The 25,618-nt window shown below is 38.7% G+C and overlaps 2 protein-coding genes across 3 annotated transcripts in view; one reads left to right on the plus strand and one right to left on the minus strand.

Annotated features, from left to right (window-relative positions):
* The window catches only part of LOC139940760 (cilia- and flagella-associated protein 43-like), a 33,969-nt gene extending 29,600 nt beyond the window's left edge, over window positions 1-4,369 (plus strand). Inside the window, exons 29-33 of the mRNA XM_071937137.1 lie at window positions 79-152; window positions 919-1,009; window positions 1,486-1,566; window positions 2,658-2,811; window positions 3,441-4,369. Of these exons, the coding sequence (XP_071793238.1) occupies window positions 79-152; window positions 919-1,009; window positions 1,486-1,566; window positions 2,658-2,811; window positions 3,441-3,610 (570 nt within the window). The 3' untranslated portion in view covers window positions 3,611-4,369. The remainder of the gene's footprint in view (window positions 1-78; window positions 153-918; window positions 1,010-1,485; window positions 1,567-2,657; window positions 2,812-3,440) is intronic.
* A 9,817-nt stretch (window positions 4,370-14,186) lies between these two features.
* On the minus strand, window positions 14,187-24,058 carry LOC139940440 (uncharacterized). 2 transcript variants are annotated; one of them, XM_071936688.1, is made up of 4 exons: window positions 23,724-24,058; window positions 18,812-18,879; window positions 16,803-17,975; window positions 14,187-14,928 (listed from the first exon to the last, which is right to left on the minus strand). In XM_071936688.1, exons 1-4 carry the CDS (start codon window positions 23,767-23,769, stop codon window positions 14,584-14,586), a joined length of 1,632 nt encoding a protein of 543 aa, XP_071792789.1. In that variant the 5' UTR covers window positions 23,770-24,058; the 3' UTR covers window positions 14,187-14,583. The 2 variants fall into 2 exon arrangements, with proteins under 2 accessions (XP_071792789.1, XP_071792788.1); XM_071936687.1 differs by lacking the exon at window positions 23,724-24,058 and adding an exon at window positions 21,632-21,731.
* Between the last annotated feature and the right edge of the window lie 1,560 nt (window positions 24,059-25,618).

A 25,618-nucleotide genomic window follows, 5' to 3' on the forward strand; every position in this document is an offset into this window, starting at 1 on the left:
AAACGTGAAACATTAAAAACAGTTTTATGGCTTTATGACAGACCTCATGTTTCCTCCTCTTGTCTTTTTCTTAACCAGCAACTTGGAGAGCAAAAGATTGCCGCTATGACAGAGAGTAAAGACTTTAGAAAAGGCATTCACATCCTGGAATGGTAAGTTTGGTCCCAGCATCCAACCCACCTTCTCACTTCTGCTGTATCTTGTAGTTTAAAAACTTGATCAATCAACAGAAACCCTTTGGTGCACAGAATAATTAAAATTAAATAAATAATACAAGGTTTCAACCGTGTTTTTCTCAAAATGTTTCATTAGGGAAAGCTTAACAATCGCTGTTAACAACCGAATGAGGGCGGTATATATGGATGTTGTAGTTTTTTAAGTTATGACGGGTTATCAAAGTCCAATTTGACATGTTTTTGGTGGTCGCTATGTGACCGCCTTATGCACCAAAGGATTAAAAACTCAATCAACATTACATACTGCTTTGTTTTTTTGGTAGATATTTGGTAGTTATGCATCATTATTAAACAAATTTATAATGAGTGTTTACGAGTGCAATGGTAAGAATATTTATATGTGTTGGCAATTGAGACCGGACAAGTTTTCAGAGAGTGACTAACAAAAGTCATTTTTACCATTTAAGAAGTAAACAAAATTACTTGTTAACCTGCGATTAAAATTGCCTAAGAAAAACTTAAACTACCAGTTTGAAATGTCATTTGTACTAGTAAGTCATCAAGTTAAGTTTATTTTCTAATTATGTGTTTCTACTTCATTGCTTGTTGGTAATTTTTGGTAGAGCAGCGCCATGAGCATGCTTGCGGCGGATACCGGCGCTTTCAAAGTTCCCACTATTATTTTTATTTATTATAATGGTCTGTTGATTGACATTTTTTGTTCTTTTTGTTTTTGTTTCAGGGAACACAAGAAGATGGTGATGCAGATAGAGGACCTTTTGAATAAGGCCAGAACCATCCAGATGCTGAAAGTATCCCGAGACTTACAAAATGTACGTATAGACCCCCTCACCAAGCTCCATACTAACCCCCATACTAACCAGGGCACAATTTCATATGCTTTTAAGACGCATTTTCTGCTTATTGAGTGGCCAATAGCAGAAATTATGGTTTTGAAAACACTATAATCTTATGCAATGTAACACCCGTTCAGACAGGCGCACCAGAATCTTGTCAAACAAAATAGATTAGTTCTAGGTCGACCCAAGTAAATTTTGGTTTCAGACAGGCGAACTTAAATTAGGCAAACTTAAATTAGGGGTGTGCACTGTCAAATGTTCTTGATCATTTATGAAGTACAATTTGCTTACGCATGTTTTTCTGCTACAGTTCTATGAAATGCTGCTTAGCACAAAAGATTTGCTCAATATATAAAAAAATTGCTTAGCAGAAAGAGATTCCTGGCATGAATGTTGTTGTTTTTACAGCTGATTAATAAGTTTATAACTATTTGTTTTGATTGTTATAGTTTCTGCATAATGAAGACCATGAAGCAAGGAGGCAACAAGAGATATCAACCCTGGAATCAACGCTAGAGAACCAGAGAGCGGTAAGAACTCATGTCTCGTTGTCCAATGTCATTTCCTCCCCGAAGTTATGCTTCCTTTCTTGATAGTAGTAAATACTAAAAATGGCTTTCTATAAAGCGCACACATCTGGCACTTAGTGACGCTCCTGGCGCTTACATATACAGTACTTCTTGCAAGATATGTGGGACTACGTTTAAATTAAAAGATAGGGGGTGGATTTCACAAAGGTAGTCCTAACTTAGGACTAGTCCTAGGCAATGCTAAGAGATAGGACTGGTCCCAAGTTAGGACCAGTAACTCATCCTAACTTAGAACTGGTCCTATCTCTTAGTATTGCCTAGGACTAGTCCTAAGTTAGGACTACCTTTGTGAAATCCACCCCTTATCTTTTAATAATAATAATAAATAATAATAATAATAATAATGAAAACTTATAAAGCGCACAAATCCACAGAAGTGCTCATGGCGCTTAAATACAAACAATAGCATTAATTAATATACAATAACAACAACAAAAATTAAAATGTAAACCTAAGTTGAGAGAAATCTAAAACATGTGGTATAGAATACAATAATACAAATGCAATATTTGAGAAAAAACATCCTAAAAGGTAACAAAAATAACAATAATTAATAGCACTATGTTATGGTTACAAGGTGTTGTGGCGCAATATGCTCCGATTATTAAACCTGGAACACCCAGACGAACCCCTTCTCTTTTCGATAAGTGCACTGGGTACTTTTACGTGTGCTACACATCACACACGACCACAGCTTTACGTCCCATGCGAAGGACAAAGCATTGTGGTTAAGTGTCTTGCTTAAGGACACAGGTGTCACGTCTGGGACTTGAACCCACACTCTGCTGAACAGAAACACTAGAGTTTGAGTCCGTTGCTCTTAACCGCTAGGCCTGACATGCCCCAGAAAAGTGTGGTCTAAAAAAACAGCAAACAAAGGGGCAGCACAGACGACTACAATCTAAAAATTCAAAGTTATCATAAATTGGCCTAACATAAACCATTTCATGGTGAGTCCTTGAACAACAACAAATTTGTCTCATTGTAAACAAATGTTGACAAACAATACTCTGGTTTGGTTGATTCCACAGCATCATGAGAAAAATTGCGAAGAGCGAAAGAAAATTGTCAAGAAGTTACGGCAGACGATACGAGGTAAAGAAAAGAACAACGCCACATTGGACAAAGATCTAGAGGAGATGAATGTATCGGTGGCCGAAAGGAAACACATCAACGAAGTCAATGGTAAGTTTAGACTCCTGATGATGACTAGAGCAGACTAGTCGAAATGTTGAGACCACTTAAGAACTCACTCCTTGGTAGCGAAGTTAATATCGATCAACTAAAAGCTTAAGTAGTAGTCCCAGCTGATTATCTACCTTCCGCTTAGGTAGTAGTTAAAAAGCAGTACAGTTCTTTTTAGACCAGAGAAGTCTCCTGAATTCAGAAAATCTACTCCGTGGTAGTAGAATATAAAGCAAGACAGTCTACCTGGACCAAAAATATATTGATACCTCATCATGCATTGTCTCAAATCCCAAGAACTCCTTGGAGAGAAGACAAGGAGGGAAACGTTAGTTTTGGATGTGGGGAGTAAACCACAGAGAAATAATCTAGAATACTCTAAATACGCTAGCAGGCTACCAAAATTAGGGCATTAATTATAATTCTTGCATCTGTGTGAAGTATATGAAACATTAAGAGTTTCATTGTTGATTTTTTATTTATTTTTTTGCTGCAATTTGTAAAAACCACTTCTTATAAATACTCCAGCAGGCTTTTATAATTCTTTTATAATTCTTTTATTTTTGTGTGAAGTGGATAGAAGAAACATCATAATTTTAATGTTTCACTTTTTAAAATTTTTATGACAGCTGCTATGCGGAATGTGGGTGGCTCTGCTCAGCGTATGCGTGATATCGTACAGAGACGGAAGCTGGTTGATCTAGCCAAGGCACAGGCGCAGGAAGTGGCCGTGTTACGGGCAGAGGTGGAGCGTCTTCGCATGAGGACATTCCCTGCTCTGGTCCAGGTGGAACGCTGAGTGGATCGCTTAGGGACCAATTTCATAGAGCCTGGGGTGGATTTCACATAGTCTTGTCTCGAGTAAGGAGGAGTTACTTGTCCAAACTTGGCCTCAAGTTTTTAATATCTCCTAGGACTAGCCCTATTTCTTTGTGAAATCGACCCGTGTAAGCATAAAAACTTGCTAAGCAAAGAGAAATGTTCCTTAACACAAAGTGGTTACCAGCCGAAATTCCATTAAGTCTACATTGTTGCAACTGGTGCCCCACTTATTTGGTGCTTAGCAAAGAACCATTTCCAAGAATTTTCGTTTCTGCTTTACAGCTTTATGAGATTGGGCCCAGGTCATCTAACATTATGTCTTATATAATAATATATCACCAAGGAACACTGTTTGATTTGAATGTGTTTAAATGACAGCCCCCTTGTAACCAAACTTTACAAAATGGCAACATGTACGTGTGAAGCTGCCAAAAAGCTACTTTTGACTGATGCCTGTCTTGTTTTTGTTTTCTTGCTTAGAAAGTCATTTAATCAATAATTATTTTCTGCTGTTTACAGACCTGGGACTTGACAGAATTTTCCTTCTGATTTCAGAACTGTTTTCATAGATTTATACCCGTTACACAAGTTCTTCCAGTTGTACTTTTTGTATGACACAAAACACAATGTCCACAGATTTACATTAAAAGTAACATGAAGATAATAATGGTAGAAAGCTTCCGTTAAAGGGACACGTTGCCTTGGATTGATTAAGTTGGTCTATAAAAAGCGTTTGTAACCGTTTGTTATAAAATACATATGGTAAGAAAGATGTTTTAAAAATAGAATATAATGATCCACAGAAATTTGCCTCAAAATTGCGTGGTTTTCCTTTTACTTTACGAACTAATACGGTTGGCCATTTATGGGAGTCAAAAATTTGACTCCCATAAATGGCTGACCATGTTAGTCGGCGAGGTAAAAGGAAAACCACGCAATTTCGAGGCATGTTTGTGTGGATCATTGTATTCTACTTTTACAACATCTTCCTACCCATATGCATTTTATATCAAACGGTTACATATCTTTTCAAAGACCAACTCGACCGAGCCAAGGCAACGTGTCCTTTATAATATTACTTGCTTAGATGCTGTACTTTTTGTGAAATAAGTAAAACAATTTCACGCAAATAGTTTTTGTCTCAGGAGACATGCATATATAACGCAACTCTCCTGAAAACATTGCTCTGTGATTTTCACTTTTTTACTTTACCAGTAACTTGACTATCGAAGCTGAAACCTCTATACATAGGTAAATTATGATACAAACATCTTCGTTCACAGTGAGTAGGGATTTATGTAATGGCTAAAAACTTGATCTACAAAAGTTATCAAAATTTGTTAAGGGCAAGCGCTTTGGTTATACCTTGAAATAATGGCATATTCAGATTGACAGACATGTGGAATTGTTTGGAAAATGGCAAGAAGACTAGAGACTAGACGATGACTAGAGCAAGCTAGTCGAATATTGAGCCCAATTTAAGAAGTGACTCTGCGGTAGTACAGTTAATCACGATCCTATAAGCTAAAGTAGTAGTCCCAGCCTGTTTTCTATACCATCCACACAGGTAATAGTTGAAAAAGCAGGAAAGTTCTTTTCAGAACTGAGAAGTCTCTTGAACCCCCGAACATCTACTTGAGGGTAGTAGAATAAAGTAAGACAGTTCTCTAAGCAAACTCTACCTAGCAAGTAGATACACACCCGCAAACCAAATATATATTGATGCCTCACCATCTCACCATGTGCCTCAAATCCTATATAAAGTGACATTCCTTCCAAATTTTACTGTACCAGTAAGAAATACCTTTCGGAATTAATTATTGTTAGCCTTTATAGTTCCACTACTATTTCCGTCCATTTTATTAAATGTATATATGGAATTGTTTGCACATTATAATATTGATAAATATTTTCAATGTATTTCTTCTAATAAAATATTGTGATTGTTCTGTTATTCATAACAACAAGCTTCAACATTTGTGTAATTTATATAACTTGGGGGGTTAACCATACACTTATGTGTGATATATGTTGCGTTCGGTTAGCTTCCCTGGGTCGACCCCGGTCTTCCCCCCAGTACGTTCGAATAGCTTTGATGTCATTCCAGGGGCTCACCCGGGTCAGCCCCCAGTGCCCTGTTTGTGGAGTGGGTCACTTGGGGGCTGGCCCCAGGTGCATGACGTCACTACGAGAGCGGTGAGTATCGTTCGTTTAGCTCTTGTCAGGGGCTCACCTGAGTGAGCACAGCGGGTTGATCAGGGAAGCTGAACGAACGCACCCGATATGTATTGTGGCCGAGCAGTATAGCGCACCAAATTCAAGCTGTGGTGGCCGAGTCATCACAACTTGGAGCAAGTTCGAGTACGCACATTTAGCCGACTACTGACCAGCAACATACATATGCAGTGTACCCGAGTGACTCATTTGGAAGCGTAGTTGACCATCGGTACCACAGTACGCGTTTTTGCTTTAGTGTCACTGGTTCCCCTTTACACTTTACACGTGTTAGAATGGCACAGTCTATTTGGACTAGTGATGAAACCATGGGCTCGATGCTGGTTCCATTGGCCGAAAACATAGTCATAACCAGCCTTTAGTTAACCTTTAGTTTAAAAAAAACATGGTGCGCATGCTCTTAGATGTAACTTACGACTATGAGACTCTACTTTACTTAATTGAATTCAACAAATATTTTATACTCACAGCTTTCTCAAATCCATTGGCTGATTAGACACCTTACTCTCTTCTCTGGCAGTCTTCACTATGCCTTGGTTCTTGATTGAAAAGCTCCAAACAAAGTACAGACTTATCCATGGAGATGCTAGAAGTCCTGCTTTTTAATGTTTTCTATTATTATGCAGTAGCCCAGGTTGTACTCCTCCGTTCTGGCACTGATGTCCTACCAGGGCTATATAGCCCACAGCAGACAAATGATGTACTCCACATAGGCAAAAACATGAAGTTTCTCTCATTTAACCGGCTATGATTTCAAGTCCCAATTTTTGTTAGCACAAATTGCCATACATGGCACCAGCAGCTGAGTGGGAACTGCCTTGTTTTTAATGTTATAACTACAGTTGTTGCACACTGCATACACTGATGAAGTACTTTGCCACACACAGGCAAAAACATGAAGTGTCTCTCATTTAACTGGCTATGGTTTCAAGCCCTAATTCTTGTTGGCACAAAATTAACTCTAACACACATGGCACCCAGCAGCTGAGTGGGAAACTGCAGGCCTGGCTTTTAATGTTTAGCCATTGTTATTGCTGTAGCAGTAGCACACTGCATAATATAATCATATAGCAATGCCTCACAGGAACAACATGAAGTTGCTCTCATTTTTTAAACTGGCTATGATTTCAATTTCATTTCTTATTAGCACCATGGAGGAAGGAATCTTGCAAACACACACATGGCACCAGCAGAGCTGAGTGGGAAATGCATGCAGTGGCTCCACACTGCTGTCTTATAAGATGTGGCCATCTCCCTATAGTTTACACTCGAACCTACATGCCACTCCATCCCTTGCTAAACTCATTCACCTAAAACCTGAACCAACAAAGCTTCTTTAAACCATGAGCATTCAACAAAGAATTCATTTGTACTTAAACATTGCCTTCATCCACCAAGAAAGTCTTACATAATGTGGCAGTCTATTGTGCACTACTGTCTGACTGTACATTCCATTGCTACCCAGTTGCCAATTATCTGACTTGAAAGAATTACCCCCCTGAACAATCACAACTATGTTACATGTACTCCCAGCGAATCTACATTGTATATTTAAAAAAAAAAAAAATAATAATAATCTTACCAAGAACATGTGGAACTCTATTGTACATCATTCTACATTCCATTGCTGCCCATACAGTTCCCTATCATGTGACTTGAAAGTACCCTCTGTTCATTGCTTTATAAAAGTACAATCAAAGCTATGTTTCTCCCAGCTGCTCTACCTTCTAAAAGGAAACTAGAGAATCTTGACTATTTACAGTACTGCAACACTACAAAAAAGTCAAATGAGTTGTGACAATAGCTGGGGTTTTGAAGAGCACATGACTTGGATTTTAAAGTGCTGTAACAGCTGAAAAACGAAAGCATTTTTATTCCTAATGCTTGATTCCTTCTTTTAAAGGCACTGGACACTTTCGATTACTTTCAAAGACCAGTATTCTTACAGTATCCCAATATGTGCATCAATTAACAAATCTGTGAAAATTTTGGCTCATTTTGCATCAAAGTTGCAAGAACATAATGAAAAACACCCTTTGAACAAATTTGTGTCCTTTTAGATGCCTAAGAAAAGGTTTTGAAGCCTGCTGAAGTCTTTTAATATTAATTTGTTTGAGAAATCAACTCTGTCTCAAAAACTACATTTCTTCAGAGCAAAGATTTTACGATCTTTGCTTCAGAGGGAGCTGTTTTTAAAAATGTTTTAAAAGATCAACAGTTCTCTATTGCTCGTTACCAAGTAATTTTTGTTATAAATGATTTTTTTTTAAATGTGAGTAATTACTAATTAGGTGTCCAGTGCTGAAAAAACAGCTGAAAACAAAGCACTCTAATTCCTAAGGCTTTATTCTTCCACTTAAATCATCAGATATCATCAATGGTAAACTAGTTCCTTGACTATTTTCAGTCCGACCAGAATGAACCATGGGGAAAATATTAAAAGACAATTACAATGCATGTGTTTTTCACGCATGTCCTAAGAAGCCTTGAAAAAAAATCTGCTTAGCATAAATATGCAGGATACCAGCCAAAGTAAGTACGTGAAAGATGTTTTTTGGTTGGTAACCTTATTCTGGTATGCATATTTTTTTGTTATGCTTATATCTAATGTTTGTGCATTGGGCCCAGGTCATGTTCGAACTGGCATCTACAGTTGCGGCTATGGTTAGATTTATTAATTTAAAAGCAAAAAATAGTTAATGGCCTGACGTTTCGACCCTAGCAGAGTCTTTCTCGAAGGCTAAATGACAACACAACAAACATGAACAGGTAACTAAGTGAAACATAAGCAGTGAAGTGGAAATACATGAATGGGGTTACGGGAGATAGATTAGTCCACTTCACTGCTTATGTTTCACTTAGTTACCTGTTCATGTTTGTTGTGTTGTCATTTAGCCTTCGAGAAAGACTCTGCTAGGGTCGAAACGTCAGGCCATTAACTATTTTTTGCATTTATACTCTCGGTCCATTTGGTTGGTAAGTTGTTTGCAACAGCTAATTCTATTTTCTCATTTATTAATTGAATGAACTGTGAGTTCAACCAATATCCATCACAAAACTAATATTTTTGTTGTTGTTTTAAATTATATTGTTTATGAGAATAAATATATCAATAAAACAGTGCTGATAGTGATCCACACCCTCGCAACAGTTGTAGCTAGCCATCAATCTGCTATTCCCCTCACCATCCTTCGCTTTATTACAGGATTAATTATTACAAGATTAATTGTGGGCGATAACCTTGGGATGGAATCGGTTCCTACATACAGGTGATTCCACTTCCTTGTGGTGGATGTTGTAAGGGTTTAAAGGCACACGACACATTTGGTAATTTTCAAAGACCAGTATAAGCCACTTCGGAGTTCCAGCTGCGCATGTCTGTTACTGCTGACAACGTACTTTGTCTATCTCCCGTAACCTTTTGACAAAGGTTACGGGAGATAGATTAGTCCGTTGTCAGCAGTAACAGACATGCGCAGCTGGAACTCCGAAGTGGCTTATTCTCACCTCCCTGGTGTATACCAACATATAAAAATAAAAATCTGTGAATATTTGGGCTCAATTGGTCATCAAAGTTGCAAGAGAACAATGATAGAAAAAACACCATTGTTGCAAAAAATTTGTGTGCTTTCAGATGCCTAAAAAAAGGGCTTCAGGCCAAATACGTTTTTATGCTAACAATTATTGTGATTAATTACAAATTTTGTCCAGTGCCTTTAATATCACACAGCACTAACAACTATCAGACAAAACCAACAGGATTACGGATATGAACCTTTTTTTTGGGGGGGGGTGCTGATAAGCTGTAACCATAGAGCATAGAGGAAGGACAGAGAGCAAGGACCCACGCTATGCTGTAACTTCAATCATGCCACCAATCATTAACAATGGAATATTTTTTTCTTGTTTTAATCCGAGGTCTTATCAAACTCCTCCAAAACATTGGCTACAGCTATTTAATTAGCTATGGCTGCATTGACAATGCTGAAGAATAGGAACTTTCATTGTACTGCAGCCACTGTTAAAGCAATCAAATTTACTCAAAAATAATTAATGGCATAAAAACTTAAACGAGCAATAGAGAGCTGTTGATAGAATAAAACATTGTGAGAATTGGCTCCCTCTGAAGTAATGTAGTTTTTTTAGAAAGAAGTAATTTTCCACGACCAATTGAGCTCAAATTTTCACAGGTTTGTTATGTTATGCATATGTTGAGATACACAAAGTGAGAAGACTGGACTTTGACAATTACTACCTTAAAGCCATTGGACACTTTTGGTAAACAGTATTGTCCAAAGGTCCACACTTCGTGTATCACAACTTATATACAAAATAACAAACCTGTTAAAATTTAGGCTCAATCGGTCATCGGAGTCGGGAGAAAATAACGGGAAAACCCACCCTTGTTTCCGCACGTTTCGCCAGGTAATGACATGTGTTCAAAATAAATCCAAAATTAAAGTAAAAAAAAGTAAAGCATTTCATGGAATAATATTTCAAGAGAAGTCTTTCACCATTACCTTCTGTAAACCCTGTAAGTTATTTGTAAATCTGTGAACTTTTGTTTTTTTCTGTTCCGAAAGTGTATAATGGCTTTAAAGTACATGTATCTCAACCAATCCATAGGTAGTAAACCACAAGGGAAACTGACTCGAGGGGTGGGTTGAGCAAAGAAAAAAATGTGCCCACCCCCCAACAAACATACTGACAAATAGGGAGACTTCCCACATTTATATGATTCGAAAGCCGAGTTTGTAGAGTACTGGCACGTTAATCAGGAGGTCCCAGGTTAAAATCCAGCATTAGTCAATGTATCTTTGTTCGACCCAAAATTACAAATCAATGAGAGTTAGCAAATTAGAGAGGTTGATATTATAAGTTATCTCACAAGCGTGAGTGGAATACGGAAAAATATAGCGCTTCTGCGTCCCATATCCAACGAGGCTGAAGGCCGAGTTGGATATGGGACGCAGACGCGCTATATTTTCCGTATTTCCACGAGCGCGCGTGTGATAACGTATTTATCTTCAAGCAAAACTTGACGCGTGACATAGAACACACAAGACGCATGGTAGTGATATTAGCCGTGCAATATAGGTTTTTATCACCACTCCATTCTGCCAATCTGATTGGAGGATTAGCGCGTACTTGAAGATAAAATAACATAATTCAAGTTCATTTTTACAAATTTTCATTTTGTGTTGTTTTATTAATTTACCTTTTTTAAGAATTAAATAAAAATTCATCACAAAATATATAATAACAAATTTCATTTTGGAAATGACAAATTCAAAATGATGTTGTTAACTTTAATATAAATCATTTTCATCAATACCGATAATGATTAAGTTAATGACACTTGACACTGTCAAACTAGAAACTGCCAAGGCTCCTAACCAAGATAGAATTTATTCCTGAGCAATTTCTGTCCCCTACTAAAGAGACTGAGGCACAAAATGTTCAAACCAGAAGGAATATTAATTTTGGTTTTTACCCATGCATCGATGTGTGTTATTAGCACTGTATACTCAGTATTTTCCCGAGTCCTGTAAACAAATATCACAGGCATGTTACTCGGGTGGGATTCGAACCCACGACCCTTGCAATTCTAGAGCAGTGTCTTACCAACTAGACTACCGAGGTTGCCCGATAGCTAGAGGCAGTTCGATTCCTATGTTTTGGCAGCGGGTACCGCAACGATATAATAGATGTTAAATTTGCATCGGTGTTTGGGTAAAAACCAAAATTATGATTCTTTATCACCGATGCAAATTTAACATCTCTTATATCAGAAGAAATGTTGGACAGTAAGAACAAGACCTTTCTTGCTCGATGAACCGTGGAAGAGGGAAATTGTGAGCTTTTACAATAATACAATTGTTGTACCAGTCTTCAATGGTTAAAGGATTTGGGTACTTTTTCTAACACAAAACACAATGTCCACAGATTTACACTAAACTTACACCGTTTGAAGATATTGAAAGTAGAAAGCGTACCTTAAAATATAAGTTGCTGAGGTGCTGTAGTTTTTGAGAAATGAGTTAAACAATGTCATGCATGACATTGTTTAACTCATTTCTCAAAAACTACAGCACCTCAGCAACTAATATTTTCAGGGAAGCTTTCTACCATCATTATCTTCAAACGGTGTAAGTTTAGTGTAAATCTGTAGACATTGTGTTTTTTGTCCTACAAAAAGTACATAGACCCTATTAATGCCCATGGGTTTGTAAGTTTAAGCATATTTTTTGATACTTGGCATGCACCAAGTGGGAAAACTGGTCTTTGACAATTACCAAATGTAAACCCTGCCTTTAATGCTTTAACCATACCTGAGAATATTAGAGGTTATGTTTCTTTACAGGGTGAGACCAAATGAATTTGGCCGAGATTTATGATCTTAAAACAAAACAACAACTGACACTCAAACCCCTACACAAGCATTCTTTCCTGCTTGTCTGACAAGATAATCAAAATGAAACAAATTGGTCATTTCTGAGAGAAGTTATGCCTGTTTTACTGAAAGCACTCATGTTTGTATCTGTCCATGGATTTATGCTTGATTGAATTTAAACATCTGAGTAAGTAGCAAAGGGTATATAAAACTTTATCTTCAATTGCGCGCTTATCCTCCAATCAGATTCGCAGAATGGAGTGGTGATAAAAACCTATATTACACGGCTAATATCACTACCATGCGTATTGTGTGTTCTATGTCACGCGCCAAGTTTGCTTGAAGATAAATACATTATCACACGCGCGCTCGTGGAAATACGGAAAATATAGCGCAACTGCGTCCCATATCCAACTTGGCCTCGTTGGATATGGGACGCAGAAGCGCTTCATTTTTCCGTATTCCACTCGCGCTTGTGTGATATCTTATAATACCATGGACAGCTTGCAAAATGAGCACCTTTATTAAAATAGACATAACTCCTCTTAGGAATGATCAATTTTTCCATCCTTTTATTCTAATAAAGCAGGAGAGAGTGCTTTTTAATATAATAGCTTTACTGAATTTTTGAGGTTTGAGTATCGTTTGTTTGTTTATTTGTTTGTTTGTTTGTTTGTTTGTTTGTTTGTTTGTTTGTTTGATTGTTTGTTTGTTTTGAAAAACATCACAAATTATACCGGCAACTTCTTCTTGAATCACCCTGTACTTTAAATTCTGGCAGGCCCAGTGACAGGCACAGTAATAACGACAATTAATTTGGTAAAGGAACCCAAGTACAACGTAGCTTATCAGTAGTATAAAATATGTCCTTCTTTAGTCATTACTAACACAAAGTTTTCCTTTCAAGTTATCAAAATTTATATTTATGTGTTTTTCTTCATATTATAGTATATAAAAATTATCTTTAGTCGTATCACTTTTTATTTAAAAACATACAAATTATTTACAGTTATAACTTCCCTCTGATTAAAATAAGACAAATTTGATATGTACAATTCTCAGAAATCGTCTCAAACAAACAAATCAACAATCTAGTCAAACACTTTAGTTTTGTTATTAAAAAAAAAAAAATATTTGTGCATTTAAGATTCAATACTGTTTTAATTGTGAGATTGAGGAGGAGAATTAAATCCAAGATGAAATCTAGACCATAATTTATTGTGTAATAAATATTGGGAGGCTAATCACCCTAACTTGAAGCTGATGTGCCAGCTACATAAACCAATATAAACCGCAGGGACCAGAGATCAAAAGGGTTTCGTTTCAAAGGGAAAAATCCGGAGGACAACCGGTGTGGGCCCAGAGAAAAACTCTTCTGGCATAGCAGAGAACCAATGGACAGCTCTGCTCACAAATGGCCTTAGCCAGGATTCGAACCAGACCCACATCGGTGAGAGGCGAGTGCTTCACACATAACGCCTCCCATGCCAACCCAAAGAATGAGATTTTTCTTTTTTAATAATCAAGTTAGGGTCAACTTTTTAAAACACTAAAACTCAAGAAAAAACAAACTAGTTCACGAGAAAGCTTGATACTAAATGCCAACATGTAAGTATTAGTCTGTGTATATTTAAAAATCACTTTAACTTTTAGTAAACCCAAGCCCCATTCCTGCGATATATACAAAAATTCACATAAATTAATCAGATACAATTTAAAAGAATTTTTTATTTTGAAAGCACCAACTGGGCAAGTTTATATTTTCATTAAATTTGTTCATTCTTGCATTGAGCATTATTTTGTATTCAGTTCAGATTATTATTTTTGAAATATTTAGAGAACTCGGGTCTTCGATTTTCATGCACATAAATAAGCAAAAACGTACTTTTGGTGGCAGTGTTCAGTCAAACTGATTTAAAAAATGTTTTCACACAAACACACAAACAATGCAGGCCTTGTACTTCACATGGAGGCAATGGGAAAAGGTGCAATTAAATCATTGTGCCCTTTGAAACTTAAATTTCTTTCATTCAAGGCCCTTTACAAAGGAAACTGTCAAGAAGATAGCTGACCTTTTTACCAAACTGAGTTTTGACCATAGTTGCCCTCAGTCCTGGTTGCCGTGCCCAGGGCTCGATTTTACAAAGCAATCAAATTCATTGTAAGACAAATTGTCAGTATCACCATAGTGATTTGTATTGTGACATCACATTTTACTAAGCAACTACGATTGATTTGCAGTTACGATCTTTCTTAGCTCTTTTTGAAATTGGCCCATGATGCGATGAACTGAGGGGATTGGACTGCCGTCAAATCATCACTTACAAGTCGCTCTTCTCAAATAGATCATTTGTCACTCCGTTTTCATGGGTAGATCCGTAGGCCGTAGGCACAACCGCATCTTTCTCCTCAGCTGGTGCTACGATGGGCTTACCGGCCGGCCTACGGAAGCACTGCTTAAGCAGCATATTGGCAATCGACACACCAACGATGAAGACGAACACTAGCAGTATCATGAGCGTGATCAAACTCATCTGCCAATCCAATACTTGTACCAGTGCGCTGACGGTGACCATGCTGGCGTAGACGAAGAGGACACCCATGATGTACAGGGCCTCCGAGGCTGGACTGAGTGGCTCCTTAGGGCCATCAGATCTGGATTGAACCTGGGTAAAGTTGAAGAGAAAAAATGAAAGACGGACTTCTTGTAAACGTCAACTGCACAACTTTTTAACAACTTTAAAATCTATTAAAACATTTCCAGTCCCCGTAAAAACATAGGATTCGAACTGCCTCTAGCCACCGGGCAATCTCGGTGGTCTACTTGGTATGACACTGCTCTAGTAATAAGCCTGTGATATTTTTTTCACAGAACTCGGGTAAGTACCGAGTATACAGTGCTAACACACACACATTGGTGTATATTATATGGGTAAAAACCAAAACTAATATTCTGTATCCCTAATGCAAATTTAACATCTATTAAACTTAAACAACATTTTTACAAATATTGTGGGGGGTGGGGGGGGGGGGGGCACACAGAAAAAAAGTACATCGGCACCAGGGTGATTTGTATTGTGATTCTAATTGCGTCCCTCCACTTACCCCTCCCCCCTTCACCCCCTAACACCACGCTACATTAGCAGAAGTCTATACGCAATAATTTCTAGCGGGTGCAGTGTGAAGCGCGGAATCCCGCTAGTGTATGATGAGCGCGAGCTGAGGTTTCAGAGCTAACCAGATTTTTGGTGCCACACGTGATTCGTGTCGCGCGACGTCGACGTTGTTTTCGTTGGCACATTTTCGTAAATCATCAGCTGCCCTTTAATACATTGCATTGGTTCATCCTCTTTCAAACAAGTATGGGAAATAAATCAAATTTTGAAATACAAATAGATTAACCCCCCTCCTAAGTAGTTTGATCACCAGACCAAACAAAATGGCGAAAGAAAGTTTACAGGCACCCGGGAGTTTTTCTAACACAAACAGACAAGTAACTTGCATTTAGTAATGATATAATACAAAACACACACTTACTTGTATGCTACATGTAACAATAAAATCATTGCAATCAATCTTTCTATTATGTTCAAAGCAGACGATGATATGTAAACGTGTGTATCCACTGAGCACTCTGTAACAACACTTTCAAAGAATACATTTACTATACTTTCAATTCAATTCAATGCATTTTATATACAACACACATCATCAAGTCTAGGCATTATGAGTATTCATTATCTAACGAACAGTGTGTGCTTACAATAACATCGTCATGCATGGGAAAATCATAAACGGGGGGGGGGGGAACTGCTTTGTACACAACAACGGCATTATAAATCACTTGACAATGGTGACAATTTCTGATTCAAACTTCAGAGTAGGACTACACCCGTCCTAGAATTTCATCTTTGGCAGGGCAAAGCCCTTTTTATTTTGCAAAGGGGTGTGCTTCCATTTAAAAAATCAGTGGGAACATTTTGACGGGGCACCAAGGCCAAGACCAGATGCAACAGAGGCTATGGCCTTCAATGCCTTCCATGTAATTCCAGGCAGGCCTGGTACACATATCTGTTTTTTTTTTATTTAAACAATTACAAACTTTTTTCAAAGTACGAGTTTAATCCTAATTTAGCAAGTTGTATGTAAGACGTAGATTGCTGTTGCTCTAGGCGAATAAATCTAAACTGAAACTTGACTTCTAAGCACGGTGAGCTATCATGAGAAATCTCATTTCACCCTAGAGACTGCTGATTTTTTGCACATCAGGTAAAGTGTTCGGAAAATTAATAAAGAAACGATATATAACATAAATATAAATAACCGTTTTGGTTTTTTAGTTGGAAAATATCAATCCAGTCCTTAACCTTTTCTTTGACACCATTGCAAAAGTTGGTGAACATATTGTGGCCGTTGGTACAAGCCACTTGTGGCCGTTGGTACAAGCCGCTTGTGGCCATTGGTACAAGCCGCTTGCAGCCGCTATGGTCTCTAAAGGGTCAAGGAATGTTTTTATTCTAAAGTTTAAAATGTTTACTACCTTTCTCTCAATGAACAAGAAGATTTCAACGAGGAGCCAGGCAAACAGGGCAGCCAGATACTCAATCGCAGGAATACGAATGATCTCATTAAGCCTGATCCAGTAGCGTCCCTGTCGGTCAGGAAGCGTCGAGTAGATCCCGATGGTAACCGCTAAGTAGATAAGGAAGGGTGTCGGGCGTACCCAAGCAGGGAGCTTCTTCCAGAATTGGAGACCGTACACCTGAGTGAACGAGAACACCCAGAGGAAACCAAAACAGAACATCGGCCACAAGAGGGTGCCGTTTAGATCAGGTCCTCCGGTCTGGGAGGCCACCACGCTACCGTGGAGGATCACCCAGGCTTCTAGGGTCAGTCGCCAGTATCGATTTAGATGCATGTTAGTATAGATCAGACTGCCTTGCAGCATGATCATAAAGGTGTGCATGAATCCCATGGCATGTCCCCACGTGTTCTCCATGGGGTGATACCAGAAGGTGTAGATGGAAGCCCAGGCGAAGGCGTAGCCGTGGTACTTGCGTATCATGTTGACAGTACCTTGAGGTAGACGAAGCTTCCGACTGACGGCGTCGGTGATGCGTGCAGTAGGCCATCCGAAAGCAAGACCACGATCCCGATACTCCAAGACCAGCACCAATACGAGCAGCATGATAACGGAGCTCTGCGAGCTAGCGACCGAGACGTCCTGCGCAGTGGCATCATATGTCAAGTGCGTCTGCCCGAGATGAAGCACATGAAACAAAGCGTTGACGAGTAAAGCAACGATGTTAAACTTCTCCAGCTTCCCTGAGTATCGAGGCGCTGTGCTGGACTGCCACACAAGCTTCTGCTTCTGGCCGTAAAAGATGCATCCCCACATGAGCAACTGATGACTGGTGTAGCACAGCCAGACGACAGCCCTCGTTAAGGCGTTGGCTTGGCTTGGAGGAAGTTTCCAGTAGTACCAACGGCCGACTGCGTCAGCTCCGTGACGCCCTTTCATGTCTGGGTCAGGGTCGAAAGGTTCAGGCAAGAACCGCTCCTCCGAGGTTGCACTCTTATTGTGGTCATAGCCCGTGTTGGCGTCCCAGTGACGTAGTGCTCCTAAGCCAAACATACCTCCCAAACAAGCCAGGATGAATACCATAGCAGACAACCAAGCAATCACATCTTGTCGTCTCTGCCAGAAAGATCCCTGCAGAACACAGAATGTAATTTGATTTTTTAAATGAGTTATGAACTTGACTAAAAAAATAACCCGACAATCTTCTGTCCCAAATCCTTAACTAAAAACGAATACTTTTGTTTTACCCAATTAAAACTGATTCTATAGGGCCTATTGCCCATTTGGCAAAATAGTAGACTTCCTACATGTTTGCGTGCTTTTATGCAAAAGGCTTCTCGAGCATATAAGATTGTACTTCTTAAGGGCAGAGTACACTTTTGGTAATTGTCAAAGACCAGTATCCTACCTTGGCGTATCCCAACATGCATAATATTTGTTTAAATGTAAAAATGGGCCTATGGGCTCAAGTGGTATAAATCAAAGATGCAACCACCCTTGTTGCACTGAATTTCATTACTATTATTATTAATATTATTAATGGGTTGTTTTTTTAAACAAAGTTTTTAAAAGAGTTTTTACAATAGGTAAGAAAATGGAAATTGTGAGTGTTCAGATGCCTGAGACTGCATGAAGACCTTCTCTCTCAGGTTCAAACTTTTTGGTGAAAAATTACCTCATCTCAAAAAGTACATTCCTTTTTATAGTGGGTTGTTTCTAACAACATTTAACAGCTGTCCAGTGGTGTAATTGAACCGACTAATGTTTATGGTCACATTTTGAAGTAATATCAAAGTTATGCACAACAAGGCACAATTTTTAATGCAAAATATTTTTGCTGCTTCAAAGAATGGAGAACTTGGACATTTGGTTTGGACTTTGGGACTAGATCTCTGACAAAACTGCATCCTAAAAAATATCTAGTAAAAAAATTCTCCTGAAACTTGACTCTTGAGTTTTGTTCTCACCTTGAGGGCTTTCTTTTCATCAGATCTGGTATCCTGACTATCCATGGAACTCATAGTGTCTTCTTTTGCTGAAAAGGAAGATAACAGACTGCTGTCAACCGTTTCGTAGAACCTTGGGGTTCCAAAGTACATTGGTTTATGATTGATATCAATATTACCAATATTATCATCATCAAGGATAAAGAATATTAATTTTTGTTTTACCCATTACACACTGAGGGGTGTTAGCACCGTTTACGCAGTTACTTTCCTACACTAAGCTCTGTGAAAAAAAAAATATCCTGATGCAAATTTCCATCTATTAAATCGTTGCAGTACCCGCTGCTAAAATATAGGATTCAAATTGCCTCCGTGCAAATACACAAGAATTGCAATGATCTTGGGTTCGAATCCCACTTGTGTACATGTATGCCTAGTTGATTTGTTTTTTCACAGAGTACCGAGTCCTGAAAGTACCGAGTATGCAGTGTGCTAACGATGTTATTATAAATATTATGCTTTAAAAATGAAACCAAAGATTCCTCAAAAGTGCCCTTACTTTAATCCTTAGACCTGTGAAATAAAACAAAATTGTTTAGGATACAATTAGTGCGAGAAAACCCCAACTGGGTAGGGACTAAAAAAATTTACCCAGATGCAAGGTTCTGGTTCAAGGTTGAATTTGAACCGGGCTCCACGGAGATGAAAGACATGGAAATAAACCCCCAAACATCTGTTATGTGCAGGGTAATAAACTGTTGTTCACAAAACGCATTTACCAAGGGAAAACATGCACTGAAAGCACACAACTTCGTGTGACAAAGGTGTTTTTTTCTTTCATTATTTTTACGCAACTTTGACGACCAATTGAGCTCAAATTTTCACAGGTTTGTTATTTTATGCATATGTTGAGATACACCTAGTGAAAAGGCTGGTCTTTGTCAATTACCAATAGTGTCTGAGTGTCTTTAACCTAAGCAGGACATTTCTAAGCTCCAGACAGTTACAACAACATCTAAATTTAATTTTAATCACTCAATATCTATAAGTTTTGGCTCCAAATACAGAGGCACAGTATGCATCCAAACTAACGTACTCACCTATAGTGTTGTCCTCCAGCAGGATCAAACAAAACATGATAAAGAATCACTATGGCCAAATAATAAAAAATACCAGTTGATCGTCCCCGCCCGCATCCTTTTTTGGGGCCACATCCTTTTTTTTTACTATTTACTATTTTTTCGATTTTTGTAAAAAAAATTAAATAAATCCATCTTTTCAAAAGGACTTGCCTAGGAGCTTTTCCCAAATCTAACTTGATGCTCTCGAACACGTGTAACCGTCTGTTTCATAAAACAATACTAGTGAATGCCTACCAGCAAACCTTTTTGAGTGATCCGACCCTGTTAGTGTAATTAGTGTTAACACAGGCATGTCCTCGCAACTAATAGGTAAATAAGTTTGCGGTTGATTCAAACTGAGAATTGGTGGCCTGTTTGATTTGAAATACTAAGCGGCCATCTTGAAAAAAAAATAGAAAAATAGTAAATGGTAAGGCCCTCATCCTCCTCTTTTTTTAAAAATCCGGACGATCAACTGTTTTTTTTTTTACTTGGCCTAATGATGAAACAGGATTTTGGACGGTTGGGGATGGTATGGCATGAAGGCAGAAATAAGCCTAATAATTGTAAATCCTGCAGGCTTTACATGCACTGTCAGGCCTTTAACTTTGCTCTTGAAGGGGCACAGCAATTTTGCTCTGGTAAGAGGCACCCTCTTGGAGAAAAGTGTAAATTTGTATTGAAACCACAACAATATCACAGGGCACCAAGGCTGTTGGTGCCATGAGTTAAAGGAACACGTTGCCTTGGATCGATCGAGTTGGTCTTTGAAAAGCGTATGTATTCGTTTGTTATAAAATGCATGGTTAGAAAGATGTTTTAAAAGTAGAATATAATGATCCACACAAGTATCACTCGAAATTGCGTGGTTTTCCTCTTACCTCGTCGACAAATACGGTCGGCCATTTATGGGAGTCAAATTTTTGACTCCCATAAATGGCCGACCGTGTTAGTTCGCAAAGTAAAAGGAAAACCACGCAATTTCGAGGCAAATGTGTGTGGATCATTGTATTTTACTTTTTAAACATCTTCCTAACCATATACATTTTATAACAAACGGTTACAAAGGCTTTTGAAAGACCAACTCGACCGATCCAAGGCAAAGTGTTCCTTTAAAGGCACTGGACACTATTGGTAATTACTCAAAATAATGGTTAGCATAAAAGCTTACTTGGTAACAAAAGCTTACTTGGATAGTATGAAACATTGTGAGAAACGGCTCCCTCTGAAGTAACAAAGTTTTTCGAGGCGGAAGTAATTTTCCACTAAAATATTTTAATTTGATTAGATTTTGAGGTCATGAAATCAAACATTTAGAAAGCACACAACTTCTTGTGACAAGGGTGTTTTTTGCTTTCATCATTATTTCGCAATTTTGACTACAGATTTAGTTCAAATTTTCAGAGGTTTGTTATTTTATGCAAATGTTGAGATACACCATGTGAGAAGATTGGTCTTTGACAATAACCAATAGTGTCCAGTGTCTTTAATTTGAGGCCAGCACTGTTTATACACAGCTATAGGCTAATCTAAAAGTTCTTATCTATGTAATCATTCATTTTTAGCATAATGTACAAAAATGTGTGCACTTTGTACAGATAGGCCCTATCAATACATAGCCATTACATTGTAGCTGTAACAGCATTTGCTTTGATTGAACACACTGGGGAAAAAAATAAATTAACAACATAATATTTATTAATTCTACAACCTTTCCAACCTTTTGAAGTTGCAGTCACATTCCTTCTACGCAAATCACTGCTGTGTGCTCTCATGTCTTCAAACTAAATGCATCCAAGCATAGCGTGCAAGTCTAATTGAGCTGTTTGTGTATTCAACTGGTTATAACACAGTTCATTAAACTTTAGCTTTATGTAATAAAATTCTGCGTACTTTGACCTCAAAACAAATGACAAATAAATTGAAAAGGTGAAGCACAGTTCAAAGTAAAAAATTATAATTATTTATTGCGTCGCCAGCCTGTAATGTCATGTGAAAGAAAAGATTCACCATCATTCCATTTTTAGTACTACCTAGGCCTAGTATATTATTTAAATTGTAAAAATGCCTTGCTGAACTTACTTTTAATAGAGCCACATGACCATTACAATGACATTGTACTATAATACATGTTTTGTAGTTCAAGCCCGAGAACCTACAGGTATAGTACACATCTAATCCTACCTCCATGCACAAAATAATAATAATAAGTCAGGCCTATAGCGCTGGTATCCGCCTAAAGAAGGCGCTCATGGCGCTTGAGGAAAGAATAGGACTGAGGATTATGTGAGTATGCTTGTTTGAACAGGTGAGATTTAAAGTTTGTCTGGAATGTTGTGATGGATGGAGATGATTTGACAGTCAGGGGGAGTTGGTTCCACCCCCGGGCTGATGCTACACAAAAAGACATTATTGCCCCAAAGAGTGGAAGTCCTGGGCTGATGAAGCATCATTGAAGGCCTATAGAAACTATTTAGAAAGGCTTCTCACGGGGGAGCCTTGTTATAGTTTCTTGAAGTACACAATTCAAAACCACTTTTTTCAATAAATTCAAGGGGATTATAAAAGCTTTTCCCCAATCCCAGTATTCGGTATTACCCAGTATTAAACTGGGACACTCCTTTTTGTTTTTCTTTTTTTAACCAGGTTAAAGGAGATGAAGGAATGCAGGCCTGTATGCTTCGTTTTTACAAGGGAAAGGGCACGAGGCATTTTCTCCTTGGTAAAGGGCACCCTATGAGGAAATTGTAAATTTCTACTGTCAGAGCATTTCAAGGGGGGAATGGAGGCAATCGCCTCCGTTGCCTCTGTGAAGTATCGGGCCTAGGAATGGATAGGTAGAAATATCCTAGCCCAGGTCGGACTCCTTCATTGCATCATGGAGGATTATTCTACAACCATTGCAATGCAACGCAGACACGGACGTCTTCCTACCACCATCAGGGAGCTCCAACCCTACCCCTAGAAGGATTCTGAGGTTCGTTCTGCTATCGTAGAACTATGAGGGGATAACTTTCCGTATGGCGCCACCACTTTTTCACTCATTTTTACAAAAAGGGATATATCAATCAGGTAAATTAGATACTATATTATTTTATTTCGAATGAAAAAGTGGTGGCGCCATACGGAAACTTTTCCCTATGAGGTCCGTTCCGCTTACGCCTCCACTAGTGGAGACAATAGCGGAATGTTTAACCTCTCATAGTAAGTTAGTGGAGACGATAGCGGAACAAACCTCATAATAGTTCTAAGAATACTCCAACCCCTCCAGTTCAGGGGTGTGGTTGGACTCCTTCGTTGCATGTGCAGTGTCACTGACCAAGCACTGACCACTGACTGACGTCCTACCAGGGCTAGGGTATGGGTGGGTGTGGGGAGTAGGGTTGAGTCGAATCGTTTATGAACATTAGTTTAAAAAGCCTTTTTTGGGGGTTGCCTGCTTACTAATTATAATGATTTATATGAAACGTAACACTTTTCTTACAGAACACTATTTCATCACATAGCCTAGGCCTAGGGCAAGGCCTAAGTTCATCACATTGACCATTGACCATGCCGTGACCGTGGAGGTTCTTCCTCCATGCCGTGATGACCCCCAGGTCCTAGCCCAGGTTGGACTCCTCCGTTTGCATTAGTGCAGTGTCACTGACCATGCACTGCTGACGTCCTTTCCTACTACTTCTATTCTAGAAACGGAAGCCTTTATAGTTTCTAAAAGTACTTTCCTACCAGCCTTCACCCAATTTAATAGAACACTCTGAACAAGTGATAACTAGGCCAAGTACGGCATTTTATTATGAAAGAAAACTTACTTCCACCACTTGCGTCGCCTTCGTGTACATCGCGTACGTCCCCCATTATATTCCAAGCTCCACAAATCCAGCCGGTTCACAGACCATCCGCCCGTTCTCGTCCCTGTGCACCCTCAAAAAGCCTCGTCTGTGAAGATGATTGCAGGAATTACATACATTCAGGCAGGCAGTAACTGGGTTTGAATTGATACAGACTCGAGTCAGTTCATGATCCAAGTAGAAGCACTATCGCAAAAATAAGACACACGTCAGTCCGTATGCGTATGCATCCTCTACATGATGTGTCATCGCGTTGGTGTGTACTGTGTGCGTTCACTGTGTCCGTCTTTCCTTGGCCTTTTTGTCGCCAAGCAAACTCGGCCCTGTAATCGATAATCTCGCCCTTATTGTTTTCGAACCCGCCGCCGGTGGTTCGAAACGGTGCATATCAAAGTTTCTGGGGGGGGGGGGGGGGGGTAGCCAAACACAACCAACTTATATGGCTATAACAAACACAAAATTACCGGACAAAATTACCGTTATGTATCATTTTGTGACTGGTGTGTTGTCGTGCTCATCTTTGCTCTAGCAATAAATCCTTTCTCTTTCTTTATTTGTGAAGTTACCTTTAGATCAGGTCAAACATTTAATTTGGGGCTGAACAAAAAGTTTAACTTTCGTGTACAACAAACCTTTTTTCCCCAGGTATATAACTCGGAGTCAGAGCAGGCATGATTTGGTCCTTGGGGAAAGTAGGAATACTTTACGAGGACAGAGGCTGAGCTTAATGTACATGGTGGCCTTTCGAGTCATTTGTCAGAAGTGCAGGCCCTAAACATTCTTTTCATTGCCAGTTGGTAAATTAATTCGAAGTTCTAGAAAAAAACGCGTTGTAGTTTCAGAGTTATCACTCGTGGAAGTTTGTTTTAGCAAACGGCCTTTCATTGGTCTGAAGTTTCTGGAGTTTTGTATCAAAAGTTGTAAAAAATACGTGAACGCGTAGAACTTAACTTCTTTAGATAGCGCCCTCTTTTGAGTCATCATATTCCTTCCATCTACATCCATCTGAGCTACCCGGCTACTTCCTTAAGTTGTCAAAGCCTATTCAGCATCTAAACAAAGAGCTCGAACACGCCCTTCCGAAAATTAGCAATTAAATGTTGAACAAATTGTCCCAGTTAATCTCAGATCGTATAGAATTAAAGGAACACGTTGCCTTGGATCGGACGAGTTGGTCAAAACAAAAGCGTTTGTAACCGTTTTTTATAAAATGCATATGGTTGGAAAGATGTTTTAAAAGTAGAATACAATGATCCACACAAGTTTGCCTCGAAATTGCGTGGTTTTCCTTCTACTGTGCGAACTAACATGGTCGGCCATTTATGGGAGTCAAAATTTTGACCCCCATAAATGGCCGACGTGTTAGTCGACGAGGTAAAAGGAAAACCACGCAATTTCGAGGCATGTTTGTGTGGATCATTGTATTCTACTTTTACAACATCTTTCTACCCATATGCATTTTACAAACGCTTTTCAAAGACCAACTCGACCGATCCAAGGCAACGTGTTCCTTTAAGAAACAATAGCGGTTCCCGTGGCCATTTCCCGACAAAAACATGACTCCCCGAACATTTAAAGTCACCTGGAAAAGTTTTGAGCTCGAGACAGTAAGCCTACACTCTTCCAAATCACATCAAGATGCTCAGACTATTCATATTTTCAAGAAACTGCTCATTTTCAACAACTGTATTTTTAGTAATATAAGTGTCTTGACAGCTTTTCATTGTTTTTGATTGTTGGTTTTGGCGATATATTATTTTCTGATTGAATAATATTGATTGATTGAATGATTGATTGGTTGATTGGCAGCAGACCCTCATCTGTATCCGCGTCTCTGGCGGCAGCATTTACAAACG

Source organism: Asterias amurensis, chromosome 8, assembly GCF_032118995.1.
Source record: "Asterias amurensis chromosome 8, ASM3211899v1".
In the NCBI taxonomy this organism is placed as follows: Eukaryota; Metazoa; Echinodermata; class Asteroidea; order Forcipulatida; family Asteriidae; genus Asterias; species Asterias amurensis.